Source organism: Dermacentor variabilis, chromosome 3 (assembly GCF_050947875.1).
Source record: "Dermacentor variabilis isolate Ectoservices chromosome 3, ASM5094787v1, whole genome shotgun sequence".
In the NCBI taxonomy this organism is placed as follows: Eukaryota; Metazoa; Arthropoda; class Arachnida; order Ixodida; family Ixodidae; genus Dermacentor; species Dermacentor variabilis.
This window is the reverse complement of record NC_134570.1, coordinates 141,715,696-141,730,261: the sequence shown is the minus strand read 5'-3', so window position 1 is coordinate 141,730,261 and position 14,566 is coordinate 141,715,696. Positions and strand designations below refer to the sequence as shown.

Here is a 14,566-nt window from a genome sequence, read left to right as displayed (position 1 = left end):
AGAAACGCGGCTTTTAAGAGACATCCTTAGTGTGTGGTGTGCGCTCGCACGGAAGGATGTAGCCTGCTCTGATCTGTATCTGCGTGCTACGTGTGTACTGCGCTCGATGCTTCTGCCAGTACGAGTATTAATGCATTTTCCTGTAAATAAGTTTGCCGCATTTTCCCCCATGTAAATAACCCTCCCCCCTCCCTTCAATTCTTCAAGCCTCCCGACCTCGTACTTTACGCCAAGTTAGTAACTCTCGATGTGATAGTTAGAACCACGGCATGGAGCCTCATAACCTCGATGTGACACCCGGGTAGCGAAAGCCAGCTACCCGTTTCGAGATTCACCGGTGGCGTAGGCTAGAGAGCCACCCTCAGTGTGACGCCACACTCCGAGGCCACGATCCCCGAATCCTACAACGTGCACAAAACGCTAGCCGAGTGTCATAGACGTCCTGTGCTCTTCGTCTATAACATCCGAAAAAAAAAAATTTGCTGACACATAATTTACCGTAAAAACGAGGGGCCTAATTACGGTGGGCGTTAACGCCAGCCATGCAACGGCAACATAAGCAACGCGTTTATTGAAGCCTACGGGTGCCCGCGGCTATATAAAGATATAGATTATTTACAGAAAACAGGCGATAATCAAGGTTTGATAGAAGGATGGGTAGACGAGCACCCTTAAAGAAGTGATGGCGTAGAAATTGTTACGACTCCTCGTGATTGATCAGAATACTACAAGCTGGGCCACGAAATGTCTTAAGTGACTGCTCTTTATGAAAATGTCTTGCAACTCAAGGCCATGTAATTTCAGCTGAGCTAACTACCTGAAGCGGCCGCGCAGCTAAACTGCGTCTACGACTTCTCACCCGACCGACTAAGCCACCATCAGCTAAGCAGTTTCATTTCTTAGCAAAGTGCAGTGCATACGGCAAAACTTCCCAAGCACGCAGTATTCCGGAATTCGCACGGTAGTAGAATTCAGAAGAACAGATCAAACTTCCTTAGTCAAGATGTACGAACAAGCCCGCATTGCCACCCTGGTCTTCGAATTCGTCAGTATATCCAACAAAGTGGCCGTATAGGAGAGTTGGTAGACTGCATTTTGATTGTATAACAGCGCAGCAAAGAGATTGACTTTGCCTTTTCCCGTTCGCAGCGCTGATGTACTATCCGCGGCAGATGTTCGGGTTTGCTGTTACCTGAAAACTATAAACGCCACGTAGAGGGCGCTGCAGACTAGCGTTTTCGCAGCGCCACCTGAACGGCGCAAAAGGCTTGCAGCCTGAAGGCCTTGTCATACGGGCAATGTGCACCTGCACTTCCCGCGCATATATGGCGGAGAAGAAGATGAACAAATAATTACAACGTAAATATACTTCGCCAAATTTGATAAGAAAAAAAAATACAGAAACAGAGCTGTTCAGATCGCACAAAGATGCGCAGGTCGCATGACGCTCCCCGCGGGGCACTTGAAAGCCTTCCAGAAGGCCTCGACGTCTCTGAGCACAGCGTTGCAACGGAAGCTGCCCGATGTCGCATGTCCCACACTGCGAGGCACCTCGTGTTGGCAAAACTGGAAGCAGTGGGCCGCGAAGAAGGCTCGCTGCACGCTGCCGAGCAGCTCGGACAGTTCGGCCATCAGCGTCGAGTTGCCGGATTTGGCTTTGCTATCGTTGCGCATTTTCTCGAAGGCACCGTACGCGATCCGTACGCCCAACTGGTTTACCAGGAGCTGCGACCGCGAGCAAGGAGGTATTTCAAGCCAGAAGTTTCCGCGATAGAAACTTGCTTCATATTCTATTAATGCGATTAGTATTCTTAGGGTACTTGGCACACTTTCCAGGGGCTATCTATCTATCTATCTATCTATCTATCTATCTATCTATCTATCTATCTATCTATCTATCTATCTATCTATCTATCTATCTATCTATCTATTACCTTTTTTTCGCGAAACAAAGTCTCTGGATAGTCCATAGACAATGCGTAGCTCGTCAGGCTGCTGTTCTAAGGGAACATGGTTCGTAACCAACCGTTGGACCAACTTGGGTCACTGGGTATGTGGCACTGTATATCTGTGTGCCGCTCTTCAACGAACCTCTGTGACGCCAACGTGGGCCAATGGAATGCGGGACTGAGCATGCGGCATGGGTATGTACCGCTCTGTAATGAACCTATTTCACACTGACTTGGAGCACTTGGTATGTGTACCACTAGGTCTGTGCTGCCTTTCAGTGAACCTCTTTGATACCAACTTTGGTCACCGCGTATGTACACGCAGGTGTGTTCCGTTTTTTAATGAACGTCTTTGGCGCCAACCTTGGTAACTAGCTAACTATGGCTGGGAGCATGCCACTCTATAATGACAAAAATATGCTTTTAATTTATCCGCTGCTCGGCGTTATTCAGCCTGCGCCACGCGCAGACATTATACGGCTCCGCCGATAGGCGGCGCGGCGTGTGCAGTGAAACGCAGCGTGCAGTATGTAGCAGCAATGCAGCGGGGGAGAAGGCCCGGCTGTACTTCGGCCAGCCGAATGCGTGATTAGAAAAACTTTGAAAATAATCCCGCGCTCGGAAGAGCCCAACTAGTTTCGCGCTATTTCCTCAAGAACAGCAGCGCCTGACGCTTTGGCAAGCTGCGCCGCAAATGCAATGCGCATGTGCCGCACTTCAGATGGACGTCTTTGACGATGTTATAGAGAGAGCTGCGTCATGAATGCACTCGGTATGCGTTGTCTTCGATGAACCTCACGCCAACTTGAGTCACTGAGTATGTGGATTCGGGAAGTGCGGCCAAAGAAGGAACATCTCCAAGCGTTCGCACGCGACGGCGCGCCACGCATCTAGGAGGCCACGCGCGGACTTCTCGGCGGCGCCACTATATGGCACAGCGCGTCCAGAGAGAAGCGCGAGAGAGGAGCCCGGGCTGTCGCGTGATCTGTTTCTCGACGCATGCACTGGTGCGCCACGCATTTCGGAGGCCACGCACATGCTTCGTGGTGGCGTCCGATAGATGGCGCAGCGTGTTCGTATGGAAGCCAGAGAGAGGAGTTGCACTGCAGTACACGCCTCATACAGAACTCGTTTCGACGATGGCAATATGTTGTGTCACTATGTTGCTTCAGTTCTAAGCGCATTAACGTCGACAGTCACCCTCTGATGGGTTCTGCCGAATTCTTGTTCATCACTTGTCAACTTATTGAACATTCTATCTCAGTGACATAGTGTGTGCATGCTTTTCCAATTATTACAGTACCCTTTTCTTTAATCTGTTGTACACGTATTGTCGTATTGGCCTGCCGATTGCCCAGCATCGCACACAAACACTGTTGCTTATGCGGGCTGCATATGTAACTGTTAAGATAATGGATGTAGTGATTATTATTATTATTATTATTATTATTATTATTATTATTATTATTATTATTATTATTATTATTATTATTATTATTGCTTGGAGACAAGTTAGGCCCGAAGGTGCAAAAAATGTTTTAATGTACAATATCTCTATAACTATTATGCAGATGGTGGGTGATGTCGTTGACGTGTGTCGTGGCGGATTTTTGAGGCATTGTTCAACAGTTTCCTTTGTATAACAAGGCCAGCAGGAGAATTCTAGACTGAACTGTAGAGCAACCAAAATAGCTCTGCAGCCATAATCAGACCAAGCCGCGGGCAAGAAAGAGAAGTTGTGAAGGTTACCAGTGAAGACGTCCTCCGCTCTGGAGGTTCCACTGGGCTTTGCAAGACATGTCGACCGGCAAACAGGCATGTGAAGGACGAATAACGATGGATATACTAAAATATGATGGGTATAGTGTACTCCAAAAGCTTTCGACGTTTCGAGGGCAATGCCTCGTGACTTCAAGGGTAGCGCGAGCCAGGAAATATTCCAACCTGATATTAATAATTCAAGAATTACAGGACCACATAGCTTGCTTTCAGTATATAATGTGCAAGATATTCATTAAATAATTTTGCGGAATACTAGGCATGGCTCAAATTAGCCCAGAGAACAAGCTGGATTTAGACATCGTTAGTATTCAACAATGAATCACATCCGTGTCATCAATGAATTGGTTATTCTGTGGAATATAAACAGCTACTCTACATGGCCTTCATAAAGTGCGCGAAAGGTGTCAAATTCTGTTAGAATACCAGCCGTCACGAAGCAAATTCCGTAGTCAAGTATCAAGTGAAACGTTCGTTAATATCGTAGCAAATATCCAGAAGTATTTCAGCGCTACCATTATTCTTCACAAAAGTAGAAAAATATTAGTCACGAGAGCTGCTTGATTTCATTACTGCCACACCGATCCGAATTAGAACCGTAACACTTAGGAGAAAAAGATAAATTCTACCTAATGTAGCAAGCAGAATATTTAGTGTTTGAAGTTTTTTTTTTTACCACAAATTGCCGAAATCTGTAAATTTCAGTAAACTGAAGCACCAAGCTCACAGACACGTAATTCTGTGCCAATGGACATCACAATTCGGCTAACTAGTTCTGTTGGTACAAATGAGGCTCAAAAAGATGATAAATTAGTCTACAGCTTGCGTGAAACCCCGGTACTTTGCTCGCGCGAGTTACGCAAATTTCGTATTCACAAATCATCGGAGGAATTCAGAATTCTGATTTCGATGTCCGACGGGATGGAGTTTACAAAACTGTGGTATTGATTATTGTTTCTCATTACCACTGTTGTGAGTTCCGTTCTTCAGTTTATCTTTGATTTCTTTATTTCCGACATTTGTGTCTTTAGAATAATCCATAACTGGGCCAATTGGTATAAATTATGGAAAACTAGTATACCAGCGCGCAAAAACGAAGGCCGGTGCGAAAGACGCAACACAGTCTCCCTGTTGTTACCTCGTGTTGTACTTTCGTCCTTCGGGCCTAAATGAGAATATTTTAATTATTACTTTATTTCTTTTGAATGCGCCAGGTCTCAAATTCCGTACGGTAGATACCGAACGAGCAATTTCTTAGTTTTCACATAATTATATGTATGCGCGCGACGATAAAGCTTCCTTTTAAGGCATCACAACATCACATCACAACTTCGTATATGTCTGGCTCCGAGCCAAAAGGAAGTGCTCGCCGGAGGAGATGATAGGTCCGCCAATACATCTGGCGCTGGCCGTTTGACACGACGCTCAGTGCACCGAGCGAGTACCTGTGATGCCTCTGCATCGTCGGCGATGACGTGCCCGTGTCTGGAGCGCCTGGACCGGAGGCAGCCAAGCATCTTTCGGTACCGGGACGCAGTGGCCGGCTCGTACTTGGCTCTCGACCTGCTCACTCCGTCCAGCGGTCCATGCATGGGGTCCAAGAAGGCGGCCACCAGCGACCCCACCGCGGCTCCAAGGGCGCCCGCGTTCACGCCGTCTGGTGGCACATCGTCGTCCACCATGAAGGGGGCGAACACAAAGCCGGGAGACACGCGCACCACCGCGTCCAGCGGGTCTATGTGCACTTTGGAGTCTCGGAGGGCGTCCAACTGCGCAGCGAGAACGGCGGTCTGCTCAGCGCTCGAGCGCTTTCCCGTGGCAGCCTTAGTTGTTGGTCAGGCTTTTTAAGAGGGCAACGCTGGGTCAATCAAAACGCGGAACGGCTTCTGTGTCGCGATTGGCTAATCCTATTTATTACGAGAACGGTCTACTGTTAAAACGGTCTAGTGCTCAACGGTCATTCGCTATTCATTAAAATATGGCACGAAGTCGAGCCCACTGTTCTGGTATACTTGGGTGTCTTGCAAAACGTCACGTCTTGAGAAATAAAAGACAACGTTGCAGTTATTCTCTTTTAATTGAGTCAGGCGTTTCTTATAGTATTCGTATGTATGTATGTATGTATGTATGTATGTATGTATGTATGTATGTATGTATGTATGTATGTATGTATGTATGTATGCATGCATGTATGTATGTATGTATGTATGTATGTATGTATGTATGTATGTATGTATGTATGTATGTATGTTTGTATGTATGTATGTATGTATGTATGTATCGGTATTCACGCCTGTCCTCTGCGTCATCCTCTTGAACGCTGTCAAAGCAGCAAATCGCGGTCCAGGCATTCCTTGCCTTTAAGAACGTCGCACTCTAATTCCGCGAACATGTGTTCCTCCAATTCTGGTGTCCGGCCGAAATCAGGGGTGCCTAAACGCCACGCCCAAATGTTGTACCGTTCATGGTGCTTAAAGAGCACGACAGCCGAAGAGCAAAGGATTTCGCCGGACGAGCGCGGCAGAGCACCTCTCTTACGGGCTAATGAATATAGCTAACGAATTTCATGGGCTAAAGAAAGACTATAGAATTAGAGCTGCAGTTTCAGCACGGCAGTATACCTTCGAGAACTGTGCACAGCCACTCAATGCAAATATGACGCGGAAAAGCATTGCGCGAAAAACCAATGCAAGATCAGATATAGTGCATTAACCACGTTGCATGTAAGGAGGCAATAGAGAGTGGTGTTTCATTATTGTGCATGTACGCGTTTCAATCTATCTTCGGCTACAGATCCTTTGAATAAAAGCCTCCACAAACACAACTACAGTTTTAAGACCATCCCATCGTCTCACTCAAGTGTTCACTATCGAGAATCTGGTTGTCGTCCGCTATCTAGTTTAATAATGATCGGGGTGCTTGGTCTCTCCTTTTTTTGGCAGCCTCTACGCAGAATATTACTTTCCGTGTTTTCGCCGCAATAAATTTGCGCGAATTACCATGGAATAAACGGACCATCTGTCCGAAGTCGTCCACTGTAATTTTCTTTCATCGGCATCTGGCGCCTTCCTTTTTAAACACGCACTCGTATTTCAGCACGCCCAACTTGTAAATTGTGCTGTTCAACATCTCGAAACTACAGAGTGGGTTACGGGGGTGAAAAGCCGCGTAATAGAGGTGCTCCGGAATAATTATGACCACCTGCTGTTCTTCGACTAGCACCTAGAGCACGGTACGTTTCAGCATTTCGTCCCCATCGAAATGCGGCCGCCGCGCCCGGCCAAAAACGGGCCCGCTACCTCGTGCCGAGGAGAGCAAGGTCAGAGCCACGGCGGGCGGGTCTCGCCAAACTTTCAGTTCTACATACTGCACCTGACGCAGATCGTCCGTGTCTTGGAGCGCGTCGACACGGGAAGCTTTCGCGTGCGCGACGCCAGAGGACAGCGAGGTGAGGAACCACCGCAGGAACACTGTGTCGTAGCTCACGGGGGACACGTAGTCGTACCGACGGTTCGCGTCGGCCACCGAGAGCAGCGGCGTCGAGCTTGCCTCGGCTCGCAGCACCTGCAGCCGGCCGCGGGTGCGCTCCAGCGTCACGCTGTCCTGCCACTGGGCGTACTCGGCCAGCGTTGCGTTCAGCACCGCCGACACTATGCGTGCAGACTCGGACAAGCGCCGTCTGGTGAGAACCTCCTGCGTGGCGAACGCACAGGCTCATCTTTAATTCTAAGCGACACGTCGCTATTATCCAGCCCGACATAGGTTACTCCTTGGCGCGTTCAGGTTCCGTGTGTGTGTGTTTTTTTTACGCTAGAGCGTTAAAAGGGCCGTGTCGTAGAAAACTCAACATCGGCGCCCCGCGTCCGACGTCGCGGGGAAGCTGAAAAAAGATTTTCGTACCACATATACCCAGGCCGTCCATGTGACGCAAGGAATTCACTGAATTAATTGAATTTATCAACCTAAAATAAGTAGAAAGCTGGTAAACTACAATTCACACAACCTACAGGTATGATACCTCTCGGATTGCAATCTAAATATACGAGAAAACATAATTTTGTTATGTGAAAACTCAAACGAACCACTTTTGCAGCGTTCCTACAATGCATGGACCGGAGACGGCGTCCGGCATTTGCACACGCCGGCGCGTAAATATCTGAGTCCACGGAGCGACGCGTCCGCTTTCTTGAAAGACTTCCAGGTGGCGCTAGCCTCCGCCGCATTACCGCATCGCGGCCAATGCAAAGGGCTGCGTTTGAACCAGAAAGCCCGCCTACGTGCATAGCGTTCGCCACGAACGGTTCCCGGTAGACATTACGATTACATACGCTGCGGTTGCCTGGACGCATGAGAAGCAGTCGGGGATCTCTGAATGCTATCGTGTTCCATATTTAGGCCGAAGCTTAAGCATCCTCCAGATTTTTTTACCTTTCAACTGCTTTTTATGGTAGGAAGTCAAGTGGTTTATATACATACATAAATGTGACGTAACCTGAAAGACATAAAAAACATGCATGTGCAATCAACACGTGCATTCGTAATAGAAATATAAATACTAAATTATAATAAGCGTCATGCCCAAGACGCTCATGTCGATGGCCTACGCCTTTAGCGCTCAGCTTTGATAATTGATCATGGATTATAACGTTATCGCCCAAACCAGTACCCTTCTAAGATATTTTCTTCCAGAGTTACGGCCGGGGACCGGCCTTCGTCACAAAAATCTTTCTCTCTTGCAATATATATATATATATATATATATATATATATATATATATATATATATATATATATATATATATACTCATCAGCCTGGTTACGCCCACTGCAGGGCAAAGGCCTCTCCCATACTTCTCCAACAACCCCGGTCACGTACTGATTGTGGCCATGTTGTCCCTGCAAACTTCTTAATCTCATCCGCCCACCTAACTTTCTGCCGCCCCCTGCTACGCTTCCCTTCCCTGGAATCCAGTCCGTAATCCTTAATGACCATCGGTTATCTTCCCTCATCATTACATGTCCTGCCTATGCCCATTTCTTTTTTCTTGATCTCAACTAAGATGTCATTGATTCGCGTTTGTTCCTTCACCCAATCTGCTCTTTTCTTATCCCTTAACGTTACACCTATCATTCATATTTCCATAGCTCGTTGCGTCGTCCTCAATTTAAGTAGAACCCTTTTCGTAAGCCTCTAGGTGTCTACCTCGTACGTGAGTACTGGTAAGACACAGCTGTTATACACTTTTCTCTTGAGGGATAATGACAACCTGCTGTTCATGATCTGAGAATGTCTGCCAAACGCACCCCAGCCCATTCTTATTCTTCTGATTATTTCAGTCTCATGATCCGGATCCGCAATCACTACCTGTCCTAAATAGATGTATTCCCTTACCCCTTCCAGTGCCTCGCTACCTATCGTAAACTGCTGTTCTCTTCCGAGACTGTTAAACATTACTTTAGTTTTCTGCAGATTAATTTTTAGATCGACCCTTCCGCTTTGCCTTTCCAGGTCCGTGAGCATGCATTGCAGTTGGTCCCCTGAGCTACTAAGCAAGGCAATATCATCAGCGAATCGCAAGTTACTAAGGTATTCTCCAATAACTCTTATCCCCAATTCTTCCCAATACGGCTCTTTGAATACCTCCTGTAAACACGCTTTGAATAGCATTGGAGATATTGTAGCGCGCTGCCTGACGCCTTTCGTTATTGGGATTCTGTTGCTACTGTGGCTGTGGAGCCGCTATATACAGCTTCCAGTATTTTTACATACGGCGCGTCTACACCCTGCTTCCCTTATGCCTCCATGACTGCTGAGGCTTCGACTGAATCAAACGCTTTCTCGTAATCAATGAAAGCTATATATAAGGGTTGGTTATATTCCGCACATTTCTCTAAGACCTTATATATATATATACATATATATATATATAATATATATATACATATATATATATATATATATATATATATATATATATATATATAGCTGCTTAATGTGACAAACTTCTGTCTCGCGGCGTTACGCCCGAGGCGATAACGCCCGCACCATTCGGGTAGACTAGAGTGAAGCATCAGTGGACGGGTTATACAGCTTTAGCACAGAAATGTGAACTACATCATCCTGGACCGGCGTAGATAGTAACATTCGCTTTGCTGGTGGAATCTCATGCGTCACGTCGATAACTTGGCACAGAACGCTATAAGGACCGTTGTAGCGTGGTAGAAGCGTGGCTGATAGACCAACTCGTCGAGTTGACGACCAGAGGAGCACTAAAGATCCTGGAGCGTAATATATATCCTTATTATGGCAATGGTAGCGCAACTTATGTGATGCCTGCGACATCTTAAGGCGGTCACTAGCGATATGACGTGCAGCATTCGCCCTTGCGATGACATCTTGCGCGTACTCCGATGGTTGTTGTGAAGCGGATGGGAGTAATGTATCCATGGGGAGTGTCGCTTCACGGCCAAAAGAAAGATAAAACGGTAAACAACCTGCAGTATCGGGGCGTGACGTATTATGGGTGATTGTAACAAAGGGTAATGTAACATCCCAGTCGCGGTGGTCGGCGCCAACGTAAATGGAGGGCATATCGGTTATGGTGGGATTCATTTATTCGGTGAGACCGTTTGCCTGAGGACGATAGGCGGCGGTGACCTTGTGTTTTGTGGAATACGAGCGGAGGAGGTCACTGATGACACGGTACAAGAAGTAAGGACCGCGATCAGTGAGCAGCTGACGAGGAGTTCCGTGATGCAGAACCACATCGCGGAGAAGGAAGTCGGCAATATCGGCAGCCCTGCTGGTTCGATGCGCGCGTGTAATAGCGTAGCACGTGGCATAGTCTGTCGCGAGAGCAACCCATTTGTTTCCTGATGCTGATGTAGGGACAGGTCCGATAATATCGAGGGCGACGCAGAAGAATGACTCTACTAGGACATCGATAGGCTGGAGAAGGCCGGCAGCAGGAAGCGTCGGTGGCCTCTTTAAAAATTAAATTATGGGGTTTTACGTGCCAAAACCACTTTCCGATTATGAGGCACGCCGTAGTGGAGGAATCCGGAAATTTTGACCACCTGGGGTTCTTTAACGTGCACCTAAATCTAAGAACACGGGTGTTTTCGCTTCTCGCCCCCATCGAAATGCAGCCGCCGTGGCCGGATTCGATCCCGCGACCTCGTGCTCAGCAGCCCAACACCATAGCCACTGAGCAACCACGGCGGATTGGTGGCCTCCTTCATCGTTGACACAGTTTGCAGCTGCCAACAGACTTCTGCACAGAGCGCAAAAGAAACGACGTCGCACGCGGTCATAGGGGCGCGCTACATCATGATGGCCTACTGTGGGTTCGTCGTGAAGCTGCTGGAGGACAGTAGAACGCATGTGGGAGGGCACCACCAGAAAGTGCTCAGGGCCTTCGGGGTATACGCTGTGGCGGTATAAAGTTCCACTATATAAGGTAAACATCCGGACCGACTCATCAAAAGCCCCCGAGCTGAGACGATTGATGAAGGAACTTAACGCCGCATCACGCCACTGTTCATCGCCGACATGAAGAAAGTCCCAGTGTGTGATGCAGGTTCTTGTGTTCAAAGGTTCTGACGGTTCTCTTAAGCGGAGCCTCCGAGAACGTAATTGAGATCAAAGCCGTTGGTTTCAAAAACACACACACAAGCTTTTAATAAAACTAAATAGAAATAGAAATAAATAGAAAGCATAAAAAAAATTGGAGGACGCTCAAGCTTCGCCTTCAAGAGTGGAACGCGACAGCGTTCCCGTCGACCCGCCAAGGCGTATTGGTCTACGGCGCAGCGACTACGCGCCCCGCATCGGACGCGGTGAGAGCAACGCAGCGTTCGGCGCGACAACGAAATGTGCGCCGTAGCAAGCGACGCACGCCTGAGCCTTAGAAACAGCTCGTTTCTAAGGTAACACCGCGTTCACTAGAGGCGCTTTTGTACCGCTTTGAAACATCGAACTCGTGGCTCAGTGGTAACGTCTCCGTCTCACACTCCGGAGACCCTGGTTCGATTCCCACCCAGCCCATCTTGGAAGTTGCTTTTTATTTATGAAGTGCCTGCCGTGATTTATCGCTCACGGCCAACGCCGCGGACGCCGACACCGGCTTTTCTGCGACACGAGCTCCTTAACGCTATCGCGTTAATAAACACTCAGACACCGCGGTAAGGAATACACTCAGGGCTAGTACGGCGTTAACTAGTGCTCGAGTCCGGGCTGACCCCGATGGCAGTGGCGCATAACAGTCTCGACGTCGAGAAGCGGCGGCAACAGGATGAGAGAAGTTGCGCCGGTCTCACCAAAGGTCGGGGTGTAGGATAGTTGACCGGGTAACCGGAGCGCCCTTTCTCTGGCTTGGAGAGAAGGCAGGCGGCTTGGCGGCACGAGCACACGGCGGCGGCGTTCTGACCGGGCAGCTGGGCGTCGAACTCGGGCCCGTAGCCCGACTGCTCTCGTCCTGCCCACGGGCACAGAAGCTCGAATGCCGGGCTCGGGCAGCAGGCGTCACGACAGACGGCGGCGGCGTTTTGGCCGGACAGCCCGACTGCTCTCGTCCTGCCCACGGGCGCAGAAGCTCGCCGGCCTTGAGCAGCTGGCAGCGCGCTCGGGTGGACGGGCGACGCACAGGAACGGGTTGGCAGGAGGCCCCCGTCGGGTGAAGTTCTGGTGGCTCGGGTCCGGAACCCGACGGCCCGTCTTCAACTCCCGGTCCGGTGGCCGACCTTCTCCTGGCGTCGCTTTCTGGAAGTCTCCCGGACTTCCCCTTCTGCCAGCGCGCCTCGCTTTTTAACGCGATAGCGTTTAGGAGCTCGTGTCGCAGAAAAGCCGGTGTCGTCGGCGTCGGTGTCGGCGTCGGCGTCCGCGGCGTTGGCCGTGAGCGATAAATCACGGCAGGCACTTCATAAATAAAAAGCAACTTCCAAGATGGGCTGGGTGGGAATCGAACCAGGGTCTCCGGAGTGTGAGACGGAGACGTTACCAGTGAGCAACGAGTTCGATGTTTCAAAGCGGTACAAAAGCGCCTCTAGTGAACGCGGTGTTACCTTAGAAACGAGCTGTTTCTAAGGCTCAGGCGTGCGTCGCTTGCTACGGCGCACATTTCGTTGTCGCGCCGAACGCTGCGTTGCTCGACGCTCACCGCGTCCGATGCGGGGCGCGTAGTCGCTGCGCCGTAGCCCAATACCCCTTGGCGGGTCGACGGGAACGCTGTCGCGTTCCACTCTTGAAGGCGAAGCTTAAGCGTCCTCCAATTTTTTTTTCTTCCGCTCTGGCCGATTAGTCATTTTCCGATTGGCTGCTTGAGGCTCCGTGGTTTCTCCTAATTGGTTGGCGTTTTTCTCTTGTTTTGTTTTCTTGCGCCGCGCGTTCACGTGCCGGACGCTCTTCGGCGTTGTCGTTTTCTATCCAGCACGGACTTCGCCTCGGCGCGCGCACTCCTTGTCGTCTGCCTCTGCCCTTTCCGACAATCGCACCATGTCGCGCACTACACACATCACACAGTGAGAAAGATCACAGGCATCGGTGTCAGCGTTGGTGTTGTCGGGTGGTTCAACAGAATATCGGGACAGGCAGTCCGCGCCCTGATGTAACTGGCCAGACTTGTGCACGAGGAAAAACGAGTACTCTTGCAACCGCAAAGCCCAGCGTCCTAGACGACTTGTAGGATCTTTTAGCGAGGAAGATTACCAGAACCCATGGAGATCAGTCACGACCGTGAATGGACGGCCAAAGAGGTACGGCCGAAATTCGGAGATGGCCCAAACAAGGGCAAGCCATTCACGCTCGGTAATTGAGTAATTGCGTCCTGGAGCAGGGGGAAGAGCTGGCGGCTAGCGTACGCTATGACGCCGTCACGACCATGCTGGTGATGGGCAAGGACGGCTCCGATTCCGTATCAACTGGTGTCCGTCTGAACTTCCGTATTAGCAGAAGGGTCGAAGTGCGCCAATAAAGAAGTCGTGAGAAGGCGGATACGCGCAGAAAATGTATAAGCTTCTCTACGGCCCCATAAGCAAGGCGTATCTTTCTTGAGAAGTTCAGTGAGTGGACGGGCAATGCCAGCGAAATTTTTGACAAAGCGACGGAAGTAAGAACATAAGACAATGAAGGAGCAAACGTCTTTTGTAGAGGAAAGTACGGGGAAATGCTTCCCGGCGCGAATTTTTTCAGGGTCACGTTGCCTTCCTGCACCATTAACGCTCTTCATGCGGTCCATAAGATCTACGGCAACGTGCCAATAGCCACACCGCAAATAGATGGACGAAAAGTAACTCGCTCCGTGGAAACAGTCGAAGGCGTCATCTATGCGAGGCAACGGACATACGTCCATCTTAGTGATTTTGTTCAGGTGTCTGTAATCGACACAGAAACGCCAGGTGCCGTCTTTGTTCTTGATGAGCACAACTGGAGATGCGCATGGGCTACTCAAAGGTTGTATGCCTTTTTCTGCCATCTTGTCGACTTCTTTTTGTATAATCGCCCGTTGAGCAGCAGAAACGCGATACGGACGACGATGAATAGGGTTTGGGTCGCCGTTGTCGATTCGATGCGTGACAACCGTTGTCTGGCTAAGCGGGTAGTTGGCAAAGTCAAAGACATCCCGATACGACGCTAATACCCGGTAAAGTTCAAATCAAATCAAATCATGTTTATTTTCCAAAGAACATTTGGAAGGAAGCCCGAACAAAAAGTGGAAGCTAGTCCACTTGACGAGGGTTCGGGGCCCCTTTTACAAAGCACAGCGAAGGTGACAAATAGGCAAGCAAACAACAGAATCAAGTTTATCAGTGTGTGCAGGTGAAACGTCCACAGCTATCGT

General features: G+C 49.2%; 1 protein-coding gene across 1 annotated transcript in view; it reads right to left on the bottom strand.

Annotated features, from left to right (window-relative positions):
- Positions 1–1,377: 1,377 nt before the first annotated feature.
- LOC142576337 (uncharacterized) overlaps positions 1,378–14,566 on the bottom strand; it is a 29,872-nt gene continuing 16,683 nt past the window's right edge. Inside the window, exons 4-6 of the mRNA XM_075686431.1 lie at positions 7,101–7,421; positions 5,174–5,497; positions 1,378–1,725 (exon numbers count right to left, since the gene is read on the bottom strand). Coding sequence (XP_075542546.1) covers positions 1,414–1,725; positions 5,174–5,497; positions 7,101–7,421 — 957 coding nt within the window. The 3' untranslated portion in view covers positions 1,378–1,413. The remainder of the gene's footprint in view (positions 1,726–5,173; positions 5,498–7,100; positions 7,422–14,566) is intronic.